General features: G+C 50.2%; 1 protein-coding gene across 2 annotated transcripts; it reads left to right on the top strand.

Moving 5' to 3' along the window:
* Nucleotides 1-276: 276 nt before the first annotated feature.
* On the top strand, nucleotides 277-19,819 carry Sez6l2 (seizure related 6 homolog like 2). 2 transcript variants are annotated; one of them, XM_047533507.1, is made up of 18 exons: nucleotides 277-851; nucleotides 1,799-1,930; nucleotides 2,616-2,915; nucleotides 3,272-3,411; nucleotides 3,701-3,902; nucleotides 9,045-9,230; nucleotides 9,915-10,083; nucleotides 11,272-11,435; nucleotides 13,267-13,467; nucleotides 13,865-14,003; nucleotides 14,744-14,940; nucleotides 15,086-15,280; nucleotides 17,259-17,450; nucleotides 17,563-17,754; nucleotides 18,227-18,265; nucleotides 18,445-18,562; nucleotides 18,688-18,784; nucleotides 19,265-19,819. In XM_047533507.1, the coding sequence occupies exons 1-18, from the start codon at nucleotides 773-775 to the stop codon at nucleotides 19,292-19,294; spliced, it is 2,772 nt and encodes a 923-aa protein (XP_047389463.1). In that variant the 5' UTR covers nucleotides 277-772; the 3' UTR covers nucleotides 19,295-19,819. The 2 variants fall into 2 exon arrangements, with proteins under 2 accessions (XP_047389463.1, XP_047389464.1); XM_047533508.1 differs by lacking the exon at nucleotides 18,227-18,265.
* Nucleotides 19,820-21,333: the final 1,514 nt, after the last annotated feature.

Raw genomic sequence — 21,333 nt, 5'->3', positions numbered from 1 at the left:
GCGCGAACCAAGCTGTGTCGTTCCTTGCGCCCTGGGAAGAGGAAATTCCGATTCCAGATGTGCTGGAATGGCGGGGGGAGGGGGGGGCGCTAATTACTGCTGGGACCAGAGAGTTTCCTTTGCCTCCCCTAGGGGCCGCGGGAGTGAGTATTACGGTCTTGGCTCAAGATCCCTCCTTCCACCATCTGCACTTCCTCCTCCTCCCTCCTCCGCAAATAAATCCCAGGCCCCTCCCTTCTCCCGTCCCCAGGATCTGACGTGGGCTCGACACCTTTCTCAGCTTCTCCCTCCCGCAGCTCCAGTGCCCGAGCTTCGGCTCTCCGGGTTCCGCAACCCCTTCCCCTCCCTGACAAGCCCCGCTAGAGCCCAGTAGGAACCTTTCCCATCCTCAACCCCATCCTAGACCCCCCCCCGGAAGCTGCCTTTCCCCTCCCCACTCCCCCGCTTGGGATACAGCCAGCCCGGTGGACCCAGTCGCTCGAACAAGAGGGTAACCTTCGGCCCTCTCGGCCCCACCCCCTCCATCCGGAGCCGCGCCCCCCTCTACCACGGATCCTGGAGCAGAGGACAGAGATTAAGCAAAAAGGGGTGGACTCCAGGCAACCTCTAGCCCACTTCTGCCCCTCCATATCAAGGAACAGAGAAATTGTCTTCCATTGCTGACCCCAGCAGGAAAACAAAATTAAGGAGAAAGATAAAAGGACACGGAGGAAAAGTGGCAACTAGATTATTTAGGAGAGGCACAGAGGAGAGAAATTGGGGGTGAGTCGCCATGGGGACTCCCAAGGCCCAGCACCCACCGCCTCCCCAGCTGCTGTTCCTAATTCTGCTGAGCTGTCCCTGGATTCAGGGTAAGGACAAGAGGGGGTGGGGGTGGACTCCGGGAAGGCCCCCAGCGGAGTCCTCCACCTTCTTTCTCTGAACATCCTGCGTCTTCTGAGCTCGCGGGGGAGGGGAGGGGCACAGCTGATCGGGAAGGGGCAAGACGGAGCTTTCGGGCTAGTACCTGAAGCTCATTAACCCTCAATATTGAGGAGGTGGGGAAATGAATAAGGGAAGATTTTAGGAGCATCTTAGAGGTTGAACGTAGAAAAGAGGGCTGGGGAAGTTGGGGGGATGTCTGCGGAGGCGGCAGAAGCCTGCAGGGTACCTGGGTGGGAGATGGAGGTGCTGACAGAGACGCCAGTTGCTGCACACACCAATGTTCTTGGACACATGGACAAAGATAGATGAACTGAGAGGTAGAGTTAGAGACCAGATATTCATATTCAGCCCCCCACTGACCCCCCCACTCTGACCCCGAGTCAGACTCTAGGGAAAGAGGCAGAGACTGCAGAGAGAGAGAGAGAGAGAGAGAGAGAGAGAGAGAGAAGAAGCCAGCTACACTGCAGAGAGAGAGAAACCCAGAGAGAAAGCTGGGCACTGCGGAAGCAAGGGCTGGGAGGTGCTGTCAGACCCTTCGCAGAGCCCCAGGGTTGGGGAGAGCACCAGTGAGAAGTAAAGAAAGGCAGCCTCACAGCCCCTGCTTGGCCCTGTAGGCGCTGTCCAGGGTTCATAAGAACTAACACGCTCATGAAGGCCCACACAGCCCTGGTGGTGGAGAGAGAGGAAGTGTAGGAGTGTGAGGGGCAGCTGGCAGCTGGGAGCTTCTCCTCTGATCTTGGCTCTCAGCCCAGTCTGGGACCCTCTGAGCCCCTGCAGGCCCATCTGACAAGGAAAGAAGAGCTCTGGAAATGATTTCTCTGGAGAAGGAAGGGATGTAGGGGAGTGGAGAATCTTACACAATTTCACCTCCTAGGTCTGCCCCTGAAGGAGGAGGAGGCACTGCCAGAGCCTGGAAGTGAGACCCCCACAGTGGCCTCTGAGGCCCTGGCTGAACTGATCCATGGGGCCCTGCTGAGGAAGGGCCCAGAGATGGGCTATTTGCCAGGTAAGGCCTGCAAATTGGCAGAAATGGCATAAAGGCAAAGTTAGAGACATTGGCTCAGGAAGATGGGGAGCCAAGACTGAGAAAGAGAAGCAGGTAGAGAGAGAGTGCAGAGGGGGCAAGACCCCCCAGGAAGATGAGTAAAAGTCAGAGGGAGGCAGTTGACAGAAACAGAGAAATTGAAACAGGACGATTAAGAAACAGAGAAAAAAGACACACAGAAATATGATGGGAATTCAGAGAACTGGAGTCAGAGAAATGGTGGAAGAGAAAGAATGAAATACAGAAACTAGCAGATTCTAGTAGAGCCAGAATTACAATCAGAGAACATTAAGAATACTAAACAGAACCAAAGAGCTCCAGCAAGAGCAAGACAGAGAAGAAAGAAAGGGGTAACCAGGAGAGAGATCCAGATTTGAATGGGGGACAGGAAAAGGCTCAAGGAGACTATGGGGTGGAGGGGCCTGGGTGGGGAGAGAGAAAGAAGGGTCAACTGTGAAAACTTGGGAGGAGATGGGGAGTTTGGGTAGGGAAGGAAAAGATGGGGGCTTTACCTTGTGGGGGAGACACTTAGGGTTCATTAGGGGAACCCCTGTTTCCCTCAGCCTTGCTCCCACCCACCCTTCCACCCACACCCCCACCAGCCAATTCGCTGCTCCTGTGTCTGACTTCCCTTGCACTGTCCCAGGATCTGATCCAGACCCCACACTAGCCACCCCTCCAGCCGGACAGACACTTGCAGCACCCTTTCTGCCACGGGCCACTGAGCCAGGGACAGGGCCTCTGACAACAGCGGTAACCCCTAAAGGAGTCAGGGGGGCAGGCCCCACCGCGCCGGAGCTGCTGACCCCGCCCCCGGGAACTACGGCCCCACCCCCTCCCAGCCCCGCCTCCCCAGTCCCGCCCCTTGGCCCTGAGGGAGGAGAGGAAGAGACCACCACCACCATCATCACCACGACAACTGTCACCACTACGGTCACCAGCCCAGGTGAGGCCATGGAAAGGGGAGCACGGATGTGGGAGAGATGCTGGGATGGATGGGGAGAGGTCGTCTGGAGCATGTGGATGAAGGTGCTCTGGGTACAGATGGGAGAGGAGCTTCTGCTTAATAATGACAAAGGCTAATATTTATATACACTTAAACTATGCGCCAGGTGTCATTCTGTATCTTCTGGCTATATTACAGTTGAGTAAAGGAGCTCTCAGTACAGGTGGGAGAGGGAACATTGGATAAAGATGGTGAGGGGTGCTGGGGAGAAGACAGATAAGGACCTGTGGAGTTGTTTGGCTGGGAGGACAAGAGCACAGGGCCTCTCTCAATCCCAGCCACTTATATCTCTTCAGTTCTGTGTAATAACAACATCTCCGAGGGTGAAGGGTACGTGGAGTCTCCAGATTTGGGGAGCACTGCCAGCCGCACCTTGGGGCTCCTAGACTGCACATACAGCATCCACGTCTACCCTGGCTACGGCATTGAGATCCAGGTAACTGGACCTAAGTGAAACCATGAAACATCCAAGCCCTTTCCTCTGGACCCAGTGGGTGTGCACCGGTTTAGCCAGGAAGCCAGAAAACCAGTGTTCTAATTCAAATGGGTCTGTTTTCTGATGCAGGTGATATTTAAAACTCTTCTAAAGAGTCCTACAAAAGGGACAACATCCCTGTGGTTTGGGGGCTGCTATAGACTGGGAAAAGGAAGGCAGAAGGTGGAGGGCTTAGAGAGTTACCTTCCGCACTGGCTGACTTTCCATGGTCTGTGACTGACTTTTCTAGGTGCAGACACTGAACCTATCTCAGGAGGAGGAACTCCTGGTGCTGGCTGGTGGGGGATCCCCGGGCCTGGCCCCCCGACTCCTGGCCAACTCCTCCATGCTGGGAGAAGGACAGGTCCTTCGGAGCCCAACCAACCGACTGCTCCTGCACTTCCAGAGCCCACGGGTCCCAAGGGGTGGTGGCTTCAGAATCCACTATCAGGGTGAGGAGTCTGGGGATGCTGGTGGAAGGGCAGGGGCCACATTGGGCACGAGGGACATCTCTGATGGCCTTCCAAGCACAGGGTACTGAGGAGGAGTTTTCCTCTTGACTGGAACCCTAGGAGGCAGAACCTTCAGAAAGACCCATGCACATTTATCTCACACACTCGCAGATTTGTGCCTAGGTGTGCACAAATCCAAGTGGCAATTCATCCATTCAACTAAACAAATGTTCGTTGAGTGCCTACTTCATACCAGGCTCTGTTTTAGCCTTGGGGAAAAGAATGAATGAGCCAGGTAAAATCTGAATTTAAGGAATTCACAATCTGTTTAGAGAGATGGATAAGTAATTCGGTTGATTGTGATTCAATGAGATAAGGGTTATGATGGAGGAAACTCAGATGGGAGAAGCAAATATCAAAAGGAGGATCACTAAGCTAGGACCCACAGGATGAGTTAGCCAAGGGAAGGGTGGAGGGAGAAAATGGGAGACAACTGTCTTAATGGATGTAAAAGCACACCCCAGGATTCAGAGAGGAGAGAAAAATGTGACCTCTAGAGAAGATGAAGCCGTTCAACATGCAAGATAGAATTGTCCTAGCTGTCTGACTTGAGACAATTTACTTAAACCTTCTGTGATTCATGGTCTCATCTGAAAGAGAAGGATCATAAAATTTAGCACATGATATTATTGGGATGATCCAATGAGTTGATACGAGTACTTATAACAGTGTCTGGTACACAGTGAGAGCTCAAAACATCAGTCATGGGGCTGGGGAGATAGCTCAGTCAGTAGAGTGCTTGCTTTGTAAGCACAAGGCCCTGGGTTCGATCCCCAGCACGCCCCCCCCCAAAAAAAAATCAGTCATTTCCAGGTGCAGTGGCACATGCCTATAGTCCCTGCAACTCTGAGGTTGAGGCAAGTTCAAGGTCAGCTGCAATAATTTAGCAAGGCCCTAAGCAACTTAGTGAGACCCTGTCTCAAAATAAAAGATAAAAAGGGCTGGAGATGTGGCTCCGTGGTTAAGTGCCCCTGGGTTCAATCCCTAGCACACACACACACAAATAAATCAGTCATTACTATGATAGTCAAAGCACAGAAAGTGGTGAGGGAGAAATGGGCTAAGAGATCAGGTTGAGAGTCAGGTTGGGTTCAGATCATAAAGGGCCTTATTATCTTCATAAGGAATTGAGACCATTTTAACCTGCAAGTAAGAGGGAAACACTAGAAATGTTTTAAGCAGGGAAATGACAGACTCATGTTTGTGGTCTAGAAAGTTCCATCTGACTTCTGGGAGTAGGAATTGAGAATATATCATGTGTGACTGCATTCGTGAGCATCCACACACAGATGTTCTCCTCGTTATGCATCATGCTAACCTGTGTATACAGGAACCTTCCCATAGTGCAAGTGTATGTTCTAGCCTACATGCATATACCAGGCAAGGGGCTCAGCCAGTGTCCCCAATCCAAATATTGCTATCTTGGAGAAGGCCCCTCCTTGTGCTCCTCAGGAACAGAGAGAGAACTGCCTGTTAGGCCAATGCCACCATTACATCATTTCCTGGCTTGGCCTGGCTGCATGTACCACATCCACCTTATGAGCTTTGCTGACCAGAGATACTTTATACACCTTACAGGATACAACCCATATCCCTTCCTTATGTCCTCTGCACAGGACCTGCCCCAGGGCACATTGTGCAAGGCAGAAGAGACCAGTGAGTGAGGGGCACATACTTGGTGGTAGGGATTTGGTTGTTGGAGAACAAGAACACACCTGAGGGCTGGACTTCAGATATTACAAAAATGGCTCCCCACTGGCTCCTTTAAGCAGCCACTTCCCGGGAGCATTGAAAATAGGACTCTAGGCTAAGTGGAACATTTGGGGAAGCAGGGCTATTGCATAAATTGGCCTTCATTACCTGCCTCTGTCTTCCCTGCTTTGCGACTCCTTCAGGCACCTCTGGGAATGAAGCCCTGTTTAAGCCCTTCCCAAACTGCATTAACTAGGGCCTCTGGTCCAGAGTGGCCTCATTAGCAATTCCAAAGGGTCAAAGTCTCCATCACCCCTCACCCAAGTCCATCAGACTTGTCACATAGCTGGGTGTGGTGGCACATGCCTACAGTCCCAGCAACTCGGGAGTTGGAGGCAGGAAGATCACGAGTTCAGAGCCAGCCTCAGCAACTTAGCAAGGCCCTAAGCAACTTAGTGAGACCCTGTCTCAAAATAAAAAATAAAAAGGGCTGGAGATGTGGCTCTGTGGTTAAGCACCTCTAGGTTCAATTCCCAGTATCCTCCCCCACCCAAAAAAAACCTTGCCATGTACAAACCCCTTCTGCCTACCATTGCTTCATTTGCTCCTCACGGCAACCCTAGAAGTGGCCATGGTCAGCTCAATCTCTCAGGACAAGGTTGTATGGATTTGTCACCCTCCTACAAATTCATTTCAGTGTCAACAATCAGATCCCCAAATCCCTGACTGCCAGTCATGCATTAATTGAGACAGAGGGGTGGGTGACTAACATGCTCTGAGGACCAGGTACGTGGTTCTTTTATATATTTTTTGAGGCCAATCCTCACTGATTAATTGCCTTTAATGAGTAAGAAGTCCTCCACTTGTTCAGTTATATAGCTATAAGCTGTGGAGTTAGAACTGGAACCCAAATCAGCCAGTCTCCAAATTGATCAGTTAGACTAGGTTTTTAGGTATCAATATAAATAAGACTTGACTCAGTCTCATAGTAACAATACATAGTGGTTTTTTAATGTGATGGCAAAAATTTGAATGTGAAATTGTATATAGTCAAGAGAACAAGTAAATGTTGGAGGCAAGAGGGGCCAGGAAGTCTTCCTGGAAGGGGTGATACTTAAGTTGCTCTTTTTTTTTTTTTTTTCTTGTACCAGGAACTGAATCCACTTAATCACTGAGCCCCATCCCCAACCTATTTTATCTTTTATTTTGAGACAGGATCTCACTAAGTTGCTTAGGGAGGGCCTCACTAAATTGTTGAGGCTGGCTTTGAATTTGCAATCCTTCTTTCTCAGCCTCCTGAGCTGATGGGATTACAGGCATGGGCCACCACACCCACTTGGCTTAAATTACTCTTTGAAAGACAAGAGCCCAGAAAGGGCTTTGTAGATAGGGGTACGATTGTGAGTAATAATATGGAGGTGGGACTGTAAAGAGTCACAAAGGTGTCAAGTAGGATACATGGGTCTTAGGTACTGACACAAAAGTGCTGAGCTGGATGCGGCCATGGGTGGTGGGGAAGGGTCAAGCCAAAGCATTGGGCTTAATTCTGATTTCCACGAAGACTGAGACAGAGGCTAGCAATTATGGAAGCCACTGTGTTCTGAAAGGTTGTTTTTATAACTGTCTATCTCTGTAGACTGTGGACTCCTGAAGGGCAAGGACTGGATCTTTTTCTTTTCCTCTCTGTCCCCACAACCTAGTCAAGGAAGTGCTTGTTGTGCCTGTTGAGTTTTGAAATATGGAGGAGGCAGGTCTCTTACAGGATCACGGAGGGCTGGAGAGTCAAAAAAGGCGCAGGCCGGGTACAGTAGTACAGGCCTACATCCTAGCCACTCGAGAGGCTGAGACAGGAGGATCACAAGTTCAAAGCCAGCCTCAGCAATGGCAAGGCACTAAGCAACTCAGTGAGACCTTGTCTCTAAATAAAATACAAAATAAGACTGGGGATGTGGCTCTGTGGTTGAGTGTCCCTGAGTTCAATCCCTGGTACCCCCACCCCAAAAAACAGAAAACTTCAGGCAAGCTGGTGTCTCCCAAGCCCTCTGCTCATCAAAGCCTGCCCCTCCTATGAGAGGCAGCCTTGGCTCACTCGCTCCAGGAAGCCCTCCTTGATGATCTCTGCTGGGTTCTGAAATGTAGACACGCAGTGTTCTGCCAGGATCAGATTCAGAACCCATTGTTTACTAACAAATGACTTTCTATTTCATTCTATTTCATTCTTACTTTTGAGAGACTTTCAAAAAGAATGCAAGCAATACAATTACATAGAATAAGTAAGGGGGAAACAATACCAGAGAACGATTATTAGAGATGAAAAAAAAAAAAAAAAAATAGGCCAGGCATGGTGGCACACACCTGTCATACCAGTGACTGGAGAGACTGGGGCAAGAGGATGGCAAGTTCAAGGTCAACCTCAACAACTTAGCAAGACCCTGCCTCAAAATCAAAAATCAAAAATGAAAAGGATCAGGCCAGGAGGTAGCATATGTATAAACCTAGCATCTGGGGAGGCTGAGGCAGGAGGATTGCCAAGTTTGAGGTCAGCCTCAGCAACTTAGCAAGTCCCTATCTCAAAAGAAAAACATTTTTTTAAAGGGCTGGGAATGTAGCTAAGTGGCAGAGCACCCCTCCGTTCAATCCCTAGTACCAGGAAAAAACAAAGAAACAACAAAATCCAAACAAACAAACAAACAACAAAAACCTGTGCATTAACAGGCCACTGTTACTAAGGACAAGGCTTAATCTTGTTCCAGGCTTTCTGGCAGCCAGTGCAAACAGGGAGGTTACATAGTTCTTACTGCAAGAAAGAAGGAAAACCAGATTCTCAAAGAAGCAAAGCTTTCCATAGCACTTCATTTTCATTAGAGCATTTGTTGAGGGAACACTGAATATTAAGGTCTTTAATGACAAAATAGTCAAGGTTTTTAAAGAAATTTCATGACACTTAGTAACTTGGAGCCTTAATTTCCACATCTGAAAAATGGGTCACACAGTTTGTCTACCTCAAAAGTACTGTGTCATTACTTGGGAAGCTAAACAAGCTCTGGAAATATAATTTGTTATTATTAGAGCTGGATGGAGTTCAGAATAGTCAGTCGATTTACCTGAGACCACATAGCCAGTGAGTAGCAGGATCTAGAAAAACATCTTTGAGCCTCAGTTACCTCATCTATAAAATGGAGGCCCAAATGGGTAAATTACAAAGACTAGAGGAGATAAGAGATGTTGAAATGACCTCTTCATGAGATGGAACCTGTGTAAGGAGCTCATATTCTTCAGTGAGGACCTCAGTATAGAGCCTGTCTCTGCCCCTTGGGAAAGTGTGGGGGTTTGCTAAAGAGCGTGGCATGGAACGATGGATCCTCCTTCTCCCTGTTCTTCCTGGTTCAGCCTACCTTCTGAGTTGTGGCTTCCCTCCCCGGCCGGCCCATGGTGATGTGAGTGTGACAGATCTACACCCTGGTGGCACTGCCACCTTCCACTGTGATTCCGGCTACCAGCTGCAGGGTGAGGAGACTCTCATCTGCCTCAATGGCACCCGGCCAGCCTGGAATGGAGAACCCCCCAGCTGCATGGGTGAGTCTCTGCTGTAATGGGTTGGGGCTTCTTTTCTGGGAACCTCACTGGGAGAGTCCTTTCTTGGAAGTCTCCATCTTTAGGAAAAACTCATCCTGAATGGGTTTCTTTCCTGAAAAGTCCCTCTCCTTTGGTCTCCTTCTGGAGTTCTTTACATTGAGGGATTCTCTCCTTAGGGAACCCCCACTCTCGGGTATTCTCCCTCTTGGGATGTCCCTTCTTTCTTTTGGAGAGCCCTCATCCTAGAGGAAACCATCTCAGGATCCATAACTGGTGGTTCTCCGTCCTGGAGGGTCTTCATCTTGTGATCTCCCATCCCCTGGTGTCCTCATTCTGGAAATTCCCATCTTGAACATTTCTCATCTGAGTGCTTCAATCTGGGGGAGCCCCATAACTCCCCATCCCAGGTTGTTCACATCCAGGGAGTCTTCATTTTAGCACAATCTTCATTCTGGAGTTTGTCCAACCAAGGAGTGTCCATCCTCGGGGGCACTGGTTCTATTTCAGGCGTGGTTCCCCTCCTCAACGATGCCCTAGAGAGCATTCATGGGGCAGAGACCATCCCTGGGTTAGTCCAATCCAAAGATGTAGATGCAAAAGCTCCAAAGACAGGTCTGAGAAAGGCTGAAAGAGAAGGACAAGTCACCCTAAGCTGGTCTTAGCCTGCCCCTCCTCTGCCCACAGCATCCTGTGGTGGCACCATCCACAATGCTACGCTGGGCCGCATTGTGTCCCCTGAGCCTGGGGGAGCTGCAGGGCCCAACCTCACCTGCCGCTGGGTGATTGAAGCAGCTGAGGGACGCCGGCTGCACCTGCACTTCGAGAGGGTCTCACTGGATGAGGACAATGACAGGTGAGGGTCTGGGCCTTGAATCAGAGGGGGAAGTAGGGAGGCGATAGTGGGGAGTCAGATGTGGCTGGATCCATGTTGGAATATGTGTCAAACAGAGTTTGGGTTTTTTTGTTTGTTTGTTTTTTGGTCCCGGGGTTTAAACTCAGGCACTCAACCACTCAGCTACATTTCCAGTGCTTTTTTGTATTTTATTTAGAAACAGGGTCTCACTGAGTTGCTTAGTGCCCCACTTTTGCTGAGGCTGACTTTGAACTTGTGATCCTCCTGTGTCAGCCTCCCAAGCCCCTGGGATTACAGGTGTGTGCCACCACACCTGGCTCAAACAGAATTTAATCCTAACTTTTTTTTTTTTTTTTTTTTGGGTGGTGCTGGGGATTGAACCCAGGGCCTTGTGCTTGCAAGGCAAGCACTCTACCAACTGAGCTATATCCCCAGCCCAATCCTAACCATTTCTTAGGGAATGTAGCTGTGCAACCTTAGGCAAATCATTAACTTCTCTGTGCCTCAACTTTTTATCTGTAGAATAGAGATAGTATCACTCTACAGGCATAATTAATAAATGCATTACGATATGCAAAGTAGTTGGGCTCAGGGGCACTCACCTGTAATCCAAGAAGCTCAGGAGGCTGAGGCAAGAAGAGGATTGCAAGTTTGAGGCAAGCCTCAGCAAATTATTGGGGCCCTAAGCAACTTAGCAAGACCCTGTCTCAAAACTTAAAAAATTTAAAAAAGGGCTGAAGATGTGGATCAGTGGTTCATCAACAGTACCAAAAAAAAAAAAAAAAAAAAAGAGAGAGAGTAGAAGTACTTTAGTACTTAGAATAGTGCAAGGATTCGATAAGCACTATAGCACTATAATATAAAAGTGTTTGCTGTCATCATCTTCTTTATCATTCTTTATCTAACAACCTGGTATCCCAGCTCTGCTGCTGCTTGCTATGTGCTCTTGGGCAGGTCACTTAATTTCTATGCCTCCATATCATCATCTTTAAAATGAGGGATAATAATGGTGTCTGACTCAAGTGTTCTTATGAAAATTAAATAAGATAAAATACATAAGGGTTTAGAAGAATGCATGGCATACAGTTAATGTTTGATAATAATGGCTGTAAAGATAAACTTGGAGTGCAGATAAGGGGGGTGGGGGGCAGCTGCTGAAGTTCCTGGCCACCCTTCTGTCCATACCAGGTTGATGGTGCGCTCCGGGGGCAGTCCCCTATCTCCTGTGATCTATGACTCCGACATGGATGATGTCCCAGAGCGTGGCCTTATCAGTGATGCCCAGTCCCTCTATGTGGAGTTGCTCTCAGAGACGCCGGCTAATCCCCTGCTGCTAAGCCTCCGATTTGAAGGTAACCGTCCAGCTTCCCCACTGAACTCTAACCTCTGCACTTTCTCTTCTTGGCACAAGCACAGAGTCCCTCCCTGCTTATCTCAGTGGTTAGATCCCTGAAACCTGACTTGGCTCTCCACCCCAAAACTACAAGAATCCCTTCATAAGGACCCCTTCTCATTCCTGGATGTAGCCTTTTCTGATTAAGCTTCATGTATGGCTGGATCCAGGTACCCAACCAAGGATCCAGTTATCTCAGTCTCTCCAACAGTTCTTTTCTGTGCATTGGCTTCATTCTCAACGGGCTTTCCCTATGCGATGGACCTAGCTGCAGACCTGCCGACCCAATAACTCCATCAGAGGAAGTGGAAGCTCATATCTTTCCTGAGAGCTTCGGTAGCAATGCCAGAAAAGGCTCTCATTGACCTGGTTAAGGTCCTGTGCCTTTGCCTGAGCCAATCACTGTGACTAGGGGCAGATGGTGTTATGATTGACAGATCAGTATCATGTGGCCATCTCTGGGTAGCTCCAATTGAACCTCATGGACTGGAAGGCATGTTTTCCAAAACGAAACTAGGACGATTTTAAGAGAAAAAGAAGGAATGGGTGTTGGACAGGTAGAAACAAGGAGGTCAGTGGCCATGGGAGAAGAGGCATTTAATCTTGGCCTTAAAGGATACAGGGTAATTTAGAAGAGGAAAATGAAGGAAAAAGCACTTAGGTGAATGGAATAGTGGAAGCAAAAGTAAGGAGGTAGAGAAGTACTTGTTTTGTTTGGGAAACAGGATTTCAGTGTGGCTGCAGCAGAAGATTTCTCTGAGCAGTAGCAGGAGAGAGACAAAAAGAAATGCTCAAAGATGTGAGGGACTAATTTCTAGTATGAATCATGAGAGAAATGGAATTGGCACCAGGCCCTGATGGATGGGTAAGATTTGGACATGATTCCTTATTAGGTCAAGTAACAGTGAAATAAAACAGTGAATCTGCAGAAATAAAATACATGATAGATTCTGGAAGTGCTGAAGTGCAAAGACCTCTCTGCCTTTTGGTGAGAGTCCCCAGCTGTGAGTCCTGCCTCCACCACTGTGAGCCACTGCTGCTTCAAGAGGGTCAGATTCCTCATCTGTATCATGGGCTCTGAAGTCATACTTCACCAGCGGTTTTGCAGCTAAGATGTCAGGCGGAAAGAAATGAAAATATCCTACAAATATTCCTTTTTGCTGACTTAATCCAAAGTTAAAAACTGAGCAGCTTTTGCATTAGCTGCAATTTTGGATTCTAGCAACAGCATGGGTGATCAGAATCCAACTGTTATTTTTGAGAAGAGAACACACCTACGCTAGCCTGTTCCCCACCCCCACCCCCTTGCAGTTCCAAGAGCCAAGTGTCTGTGGCTGGGAACCAAACCATCTGGGTTGGAGACCTGTTCTGCCATTGCCTGCTGAGTGACCTTGAGCATGTGGCTGTGTGTCTGTGGTCCTCCTCATCTGTAGAATAGTGGCTGGGATTTGACTAGTCTAGGGGTTTCCCTCCAAAGGCCATTGAGGTAATGTAAATGTGTGAGTGAAGAATGTTGTTTTTTGACACTGGGGGGTGAAAGCAAAATCCAAGGGCATTTTGCTTTTTAAAACCCCACTGAGTGGCCAGACAACACCTGAATTCAGTCCCAATTCTCAGATTGAGGTCTGAGGCCTGTCCTAATGCTTAAATTTCTTTTCTTTTCCTTTCCTTTACTTGTCGTGCTCGGAATAGAACCCAGGTCCTTGCACATTTTAGGCAAATGCTCTACCACTAAGCCACATCCCCAGCTCACTCTTAAGGCTTAATTTTTGCTATGGATTCCTCCCCAGCCTTTGAAGAGGATCGATGCTTCGCTCCTTTCCTGGCACATGGCAATGTTACTACCACAGACCCTGAGTACCGCCCAGGGGCGCTGGTCACCTTCTCATGCCTCCCAGGATATGCTCTGGAGCCCCCAGGTCCCCCCAATGCCATTGAATGTGTGGACCCCACAGAACCTCACTGGAATGACACAGAACCAGCCTGCAAGGGTGAGTCCTCCACATCCTACAAAGTCCTTCAGCCTTCAGACTACCCCCTGAACCAGGGTCCCCAGGAGGTCCATTTGGGAAGGAGACCTGCATATCCAAACCTAGTAAACCCAAACCTTGAGGAAATTCCTGTCCCCTCCAAGGCTGTTTTCTTAGCTGAATAATTGACGGGCTTGTGACCAAATTCAGAGCTCACAAACCCAGTGTCTTCAGGAGCTGGAACCAGAGTTGGACTGAGTTATGGATTGGGTGTGTAAGTTTGTTGATGTGGTGGGTCATCAACCCTGGGAAACATGAATGATCTGGTGGTGCACATCCCTGGGAATGGTCAGGACCGTCACAAATGGAGACTGCTTGCCCACATGGGTCCTGAACCTCACACCTCTTTTGCCTTAAGCCATGTGCGGAGGAGAACTGTCCGAGCCTGCTGGTGTGGTCCTCTCTCCCGACTGGCCCCAGAGCTACAGCCCCGGCCAGGACTGCGTGTGGGGCATGCACGTCCAGGAAGAGAAGCGCATCTTGCTCCAAGTTGAGATGTATGTTTGGGTCCTACAGAGGGTACGATGCGGGTGGGCCCCCCAAAATGTGGCACTAGCCTGCATCCTGAGCCTTCATCCTAGCTCTTCTGTGTCGACATGGAATATGGTCCTGTGAAAGAGGCCACTAAGGGTTCAGGATGGGATGGAAACCTAGGGCCAAATCACTTATTAGCCAGTCGACCTTGGACAACTAGAGGGGTAATACAGCCCTCTTCAGGGGTTCTGCCTGGTGTCTGTCACTCTGGAGGTTTCTGAGGCTGCCCCTGGAGCTATTTCCAGAGACCCAGGCCCAAACTGTTGGATCGTCACCGGCACCCAAGGTGGGTGTGGGTGCGGGGAGAATCCATTGAGCTGATTTGGTATGAGGTGGTCTTATGAATGGACAGAACAAGAAGTGGGCGTGGCCCCCAAAGCAGGTACTCAGGCGGGGCCCAGCAGATTGCCTTAGCGAAGAGTATGGTCTGTGATTGTGGGGTTTACCAGGGCGATGGGGGAGGGACCAGAGAGTGGGTGGAACTAGTAATGAGCAAAGCTGGGGATTGGGAAGAGGGAAATGGGAGAAGTCATAGAATAGATGGGACCTGGAGTAAAGAAGAAATTCAAGAGTGTTCAAAACGAAGGCTCCCAGACCTGGAAGAGGGGAATATGCAGCGGGGCTGGAAAGGAGGTGGATCACTGAACTGGATGGAAAGGACCAGTCGTAGCTTCTTCTTATTGTCTGGTCCCATTCTCTGCAGCTTGAATGTGCGTGAAGGGGACATGTTGACACTATTTGATGGGGACGGTCCCAGTGCCCGTGTCCTGGCTCAGTTGCGGGGACCTCAGCCACGACGTCGCCTCCTCTCCTCTGGGCCCGATCTCACGCTCCAATTCCAGGCACCTCCTGGACCCCCAAATCCGGGCCTGGGCCAGGGCTTTGTATTACACTTCAAAGGTACACAGGGGGATAGGGACCCCGAGATGGGCAGGGGCCCGGGAGGTCAGAGGTCCCAAGAGTGGGCACTGGAGCCTAGCCACTCAAGACTGGAAAGGGCACCCTGAATCAAAGGGCAGCCCCCACACTCAATCTCACCTTGCAGAGGTCCCGAGGAACGACACGTGCCCTGAGCTGCCTCCTCCGGAGTGGGGCTGGAGGACAGCGTCCCACGGGGACCTGATTCGGGGCACCGTGCTCACATACCAGTGTGAGCCTGGCTACGAGCTGCTGGGCTCCGACATTCTCACCTGCCAGTGGGACCTGTCCTGGAGCGCTGCTCCACCCGCCTGCCAAAAGAGTGAGCCACACCCGCCCTTGTCCTCTCTTGGCCCCATCCTAACCATCCGGGTTTCTTCCCTCGCCCCCACCCCCACGCCCTTTCCTGTCGTGGTCCCTGTACCGCCTGGTTTCCACCCCTTCGCTCCAAATCCTTCCTGGATCTTCTTCAGGCCCCGCCCTTATGCCCTTTCGGTTAAACTCCGCCGTCGGACCCCGAAACTGCCCCCTCTGATTCTTCCTCCATTTTTCCCCCGATGCATCTCTCTGTTCCACCGACCTGGACTCTGTCCTGATTTCCTCTGGGTCCCGCTTTAACGTTTCACCTCTCTTGATCCCTCCTCTGCGGGGTCTGAGTCCTGCCCCCTCCCAGGTTCTCCATCGGCTCTGAGGCTCTCAGTTCCAAACCGATGACACTGTGGGAAGTCCCATTGCTAAGACCGAGGCTTGTTAGAGTACTTAGTGTACTTCAGTGCACTCATTGAAGCCCGGTGTTGCATTAGGATCATGGGAATGGGGTTCTGGCCCCTCCCTACCCTGGCCGTGGTCACTGTCTGGGAGGGGGACAGATACCTAATCAACTAAGGACATTATGAAGTAGTACCCAGTGGGTGACTTGGGCAAGGTCCTTACCATCTCCGAGCCTTGTTTTCCTCATGGGTGAAGTGGGGGTGGGGGGGTGTGAAGAACATGTGGAGGTTAGGTTTTCACACCAGGTTAGGGGTTAAACAGGAAGTAAGTAGTAGCAGCTTTAAGAATAAAGCAGCTTTGTGGGAATAGTGGTGGGTTAATTCTCTTAGGGATGGAACAGATTTCAGAGGAGGTGACATTTAAAGAAGTTGGGAGTGTGCCTCTTTTAGAAGAGCAGAAAGGGGTAGCTTTTTTTTTTCCCTTTTTAATTTTTTATTTTGAGACAGGCCCTCCATAAGTTGTTGAGGCTGGCTTTGAACTTGCCATTCTCCTGCCTCAGCCTCCCCAGCTGCTGAGATGGCAGCTTTCTCCAAATTTTGGGAAGCCTGCCACAAAGATATAGGGTTGTTGGTCTTCCATGCGGCCCCTGGAATGGTGGAGATGGTGAGATCAATGGGCTGGACACAAGGAAAACTGTCTAGTTGATGTGGTGCCCCCGTCCTGGAATGCTGGGCACACATGCTGTTGGGTTGACCCAGCTGAGACTCAGAAGAGGCTTAAGCTGAGCTGAGACCCAAGTCTCTGCATCTCTGTCCAGCACTCCATGCCCTGAGAAGATTCCAGCTCTGATGCTCCTGGCTTGAGGAGCCCCAAGGGAAAGGACAGGGACACTGATTATCTGGGTTAAATATTATGTTTGTAAAACACTTGTCAGGGTGCCTGGCACAGGTCTATGTACAATAAATGACTATGGTTGTGATCTTCCTCAATGGGGTTGTAAACTCAAATGCCTGCAGGGGCTGGACAGGCAGTATATGTGAGCAAAGCCACTGGACATGATGAGAATGTGGGGAGCCAGGTGCAGTGGTGCACGCCTGTAATTTAGCAGCTTACAAGGTTGAGGCAGGAGGATCACAAGTTCAAGGCCAGCCTCAGCAACTTAGGAAGGCTCTCAGTGACTTATTAAGATCCTGTCTCTCAGAATGAAAAATAAAGAGGACTGGGGATGTGGCTCAGTGGTAGAGACCCTGGTTTTAACCCCCAGTACCAAAAAAAAAAAAAAGAGAACATGGAGGACAGGAGAGTCATGCTGGGTTGACACTGCTGGGATTTAGCTAGCATGCTCTGGTGTTGTGATTAAATATTTTGAATATATGGGGGCCTGGTGTTGCCCAATCTCCCTGTTTCCAAAAGAAGCCTGAAACATTGAATTATGTTTTTCCAGTTTACACCCTCTTCCTTCCGAGGAATTCACGGGAGGTGGAGGGGTTGTTCGGAGATGGCCTGAAGGGCAGACCTCTCCCAGCCCTAAGTTTCAGGGAGATCTCCTAAGGCTCTCATTCCTCCTGACCTTGCTCTTCTGCCACCAGTCATGACTTGTGCTGACCCTGGTGAGATTACCAATGGGCACCGGACGGCCTCCGACGCTGGCTTCCCTGTTGGCTCCCACGTCCAGTACCGTTGTCTGCCGGGGTACAGCCTGGAGGGGGCAGCCGTGCTTACCTGCTATAGCCGAGACACAGGCACACCCAAGTGGAGCGACCGGGTCCCCAAGTGTGCCTGTGAGTCTGAGGAACACCCAGGAAGGGGGCTGGGTAACTTTGGCAACAGCCTGCCTGTGGGCTGGGCCCGCTCAGTAGCACCACGGCATGTTGATTGGCCTGCTCCCTGCAGTGAAGTACGAGCCGTGCCTGAACCCTGGAGTTCCAGAGAATGGCTACCAGACGCTGTACAAGCATCACTACCAGGCTGGCGAGTCTCTGCGCTTCTTCTGCTACGAAGGCTTTGAGCTTATCGGCGAGGTCACCATCACTTGTGTGCCAGGCCACCCCTCACAGTGGACCAGCCAGCCCCCACTCTGCAAAGGTGCCTGGGCAGATAGGGCAGGAGGGGCACGTCAGTGTCCAGGGAGTGACAGGGCTGGGAAAGTTGGGTAGAAAATTCAAGACCAATGGGTGACCCACTGAGCTCCCTGTTCTCTTCCTATGGGCTCATCCTCACAGGAATGTCCAGAAGTCCTGAGGTCACAGAATTGTCCTAAGGGATGTAGTAGAGGGGGCCTTGGTTTGGAAGTCCTTTGCCCACTCTAAGTAGGCTTCAGTGTCCATCACTGACAAATTCTAAAGACCTGGTTGGCTGCGACTATTCAGGAACCTTGAACCTTAGGGGTCTGGAGAAGGAAGAAAGCCCTGCCCGGATCAGTCCTCTCTCCCCCACCAAGGGAGCAGAGGGCAGAGAACCAGGCTGTCCAGCCCAGCCCCACTGGGCTCTGACCATTTACCCAGCCTCCTTCCCTCCCTGGCTCAGACCCCGTCCCCTCCCCCTCCTCTCCCTGCAGTGGCCTATGAGGAGCTCCTGGACAACCGAAAACTGGAAGGTCAGTGAGGGCAAAGTGGAGGCCCAGGCCTGGCCAGGTCGGGAGGGCAAGGCAGAGGCCGGGGGTAGGAGGCCAGGCCCCGGAGGGGTGAGGCCCAGGGTTCAGGGCCCAGGGTAGGAGGCTGGGAGAGCCCAGGAATGGGCCCAGCACGGGTTCACTGGCCTCTTCTCCTCCCCCAGTGACCCAGACTACAGACCCATCAAGGCAGCTGGAGGGTGGGAACCTCGCCTTGGCCATTCTGCTGCCCCTAGGCTTGGTCATTGTCCTCGGCAGTGGCGTTTACATATACTATACCAAGTAAGTACCCTACCCAGAGAACTGCCCTTGTGGGCAGATGTCATGCCTGCCTGACGTGGAAGCCTGGGTGAGAGAAGCTAAGTGTCTCCCTGCTGATAAAGCCCTCGGTCCCCTTCCTTTTGCAGGCTACAGGGAAAGTCCCTCTTTGGTTTCTCAGGCTCCCACTCCTACAGTCCCATCACCGTGGAGTCAGACTTCAGCAACCCGCTGTATGAAGCTGGGGTGAGCCCCTTCCCTTCCCCGGAGTGCCATATCTCTCGGTTCCCCCACAACTCCATGACCCTCTCTAAAGTCTCTGTAATCTCTTCTTGGGAATTTCAAACTCAGCTGCCTACAAAGGCCATGCCAATGAGCAAAGCACACTGTGTGTGAACAATAGGGCATGGCGAGGGCTGTGGCCTCCTGGAGAAACTGGTGCCCAGCCAAAGGTTACAGCTCTAACCCACAGTGGACACTAACTAGGCTCAGTTGCTAAATCCTCCAGTTGTTCAGATTTTTATGTCATTTTAAGACACTAAAGGATAACCAAACACATCCATTGTCCAGATTCAGCCTTATTCTCACCTTGTGACCCCTAAACCCTCTGTGATCAATGTTACTTTAAAAACCAAGGGTCTTTCCCCCTCCTCGTCCATGCCTCCTCCCATTTTCTGCCTCTTCCACTTTCATCTCACTCCAACAACTGATCTGATCTGTCTTCAGGATACACGGGAGTATGAAGTTTCCATCTGAATGCCAAGACTAAGGCTGCAGGACCCAGGACACCCCTTCCCTCCTCATTCAGGCCAGTGGGGAGCACAGGACCTGGTCTCTGGCTCCTGGCTTCCCTCCTCCCTGCTGTGTAAATAATCTCCCTGTCCCACAAGGGGGTTTTGATGGCCCTGGAGACCCTAAGTAAATAAACCAGCATCCTGCCGCCCAAAGGCTCCTTTTCTCGGTTGCCAAACAAGGGGCCTGCCCCCTGCCCTACTGGCTTGTGGACCCTGGGAGGGGAACTCAGTGTCCTTGCAACTCTTGGGACCCCTCCCACCCAGGGCACCCTGAAGGACTGCCCCCCACTGCTCTACTGTTCCCTTGGCCTTGAAGGCTTCTCTCCTCCCAGATGCCTAACTCCTGGGCCTTGGAGGGTGAGAACAGGAAGGATGAAGGGGACAGCTGGGCCAAAGCCCCTCCCTATTCCTGCTGTGTCCCGAACCCACACTCTCTCCACCTTTGCTTCTGGATTTTTGTTTTTGAGCAATAAACGGAAAATCACCACTTGTAACTGGGCTGGTGGGGTATGGGAAGGTGGGTCACGAAGTATTGGAGATGGTGATGATGAGCCCTCTGGAGAGAGGGCTTGAGGAAGGGGAGATATTTGGAAAACAGACAGAAATCCAAAATTGGCAGGGCAATGTCACAGGCGCTAGCCTGGCATCAAAAAGGCTTGGTTTTTGGCTCAGCCTCTGGAAGACTGGCTGGGATGTCTCGGCTCTGGACAGGTGACAGTAGCTACCCCTCTCTGCTCACTGTTGGACAGGAGGCAGACAGCTCTCAATTTGTTTCATGACCAGTTTACCTACAATTCAGTGCCCTTTTGAGAGTTCATGTAAACCATTACCTCCCCAAGTCTTGCCATTATACTGGCCGTTCCATGTCTACTAAGCCTGAGTTTATAAGTATTCTTTTCTTCTGTAATATCCAACCTACTTTTGAACATTATAAGCAGTTTATAGCATTTGTTTGTTTTTTGTTTTGGTGCTGGCAAATGAACACAAGGGCTCCAGTATACAAAGCATGCACTCTACCACTGAGCTACACCCCCAGCCCAATTTTATTTATTGTATAGTACAGGAGATTGAACCCAAGGGTACTCTTCCACTGAGATACATCCCCAATCCTTTTCATTTTTTAGTCAGGGTCTCTCTAAATTGTGGCATCTGGCCTTGAACTTGTGATCCTCTTGCCTTGGCCTTCTGAGTTGCCAGGATTTTTTTTTTTTTTTTTTTTTTTTGGTACTGGGGATTGAACCCATGGGTACTTTACCACTGAGCTACTTTCTCAAGCCCTTTTAATTTTTTATTGTGAGACAGTGTCTCAGTAAGATGCTCATATCCTCAGTAAATTCCTGAGGTTGGCCTTGAACTTGTGATCCTCCTGCCTCAGCCTCCTGCTTTGCTGGGATTGCAGGTGTGCACCACCATGCCCGTTGAAGTTGCTAAGATTACAGGGATGTGCCAACATGCCCAGCTTCCCAGCCCAAGTTATAGCCTATTTGTCTAAAGGGCCTTTCTCCAAATTAACTGACTTTTACTACTTAAATATATATCTCAGTACAAGTGAACATTTCCAGGACACTTGAAAGGATGCTTAAAATATTTGGGAGTGACTGAGACAAACTGAGCTTGATAGCTTGTTTTTTTTTTTTTTTTTTTTTTTCTTTAGCTTGTTAGTTTTTGAGCCAGACACTGTGCTAAGCACTTTGTATTCATTATGTTTTCTAACCCTTAGGAGTATACTGTGAAACTAGTCAACTTATTCCCATTTTCCAGATAAGGAAACTGAGGCTCAGGGTGGTCAATCAACTTCTTCAGGAAGGCTAAATAAGTGGCCAAGCTGGGAGTGAAATGCAAACTTCACAAAGCTGCTTGCAGTGCTTTCTGGATAGTAATGGGTGTAAATATGTCCCTGTAGGCATGAAGCCCCAAGTTCCATGGATCAGGATCCTCAGCACCAAAGGTAGCTGAGGCTGCTCCTCGGAAGCAAGAGCGGACCATCCCAGATGGCATAGC

This window comes from Sciurus carolinensis, chromosome 18 (assembly GCF_902686445.1).
Source record: "Sciurus carolinensis chromosome 18, mSciCar1.2, whole genome shotgun sequence".
Lineage (NCBI taxonomy): Eukaryota > Metazoa > Chordata > Mammalia > Rodentia > Sciuridae > Sciurus > Sciurus carolinensis.
This window is presented reverse-complemented; position numbering and strand designations above follow the sequence as displayed.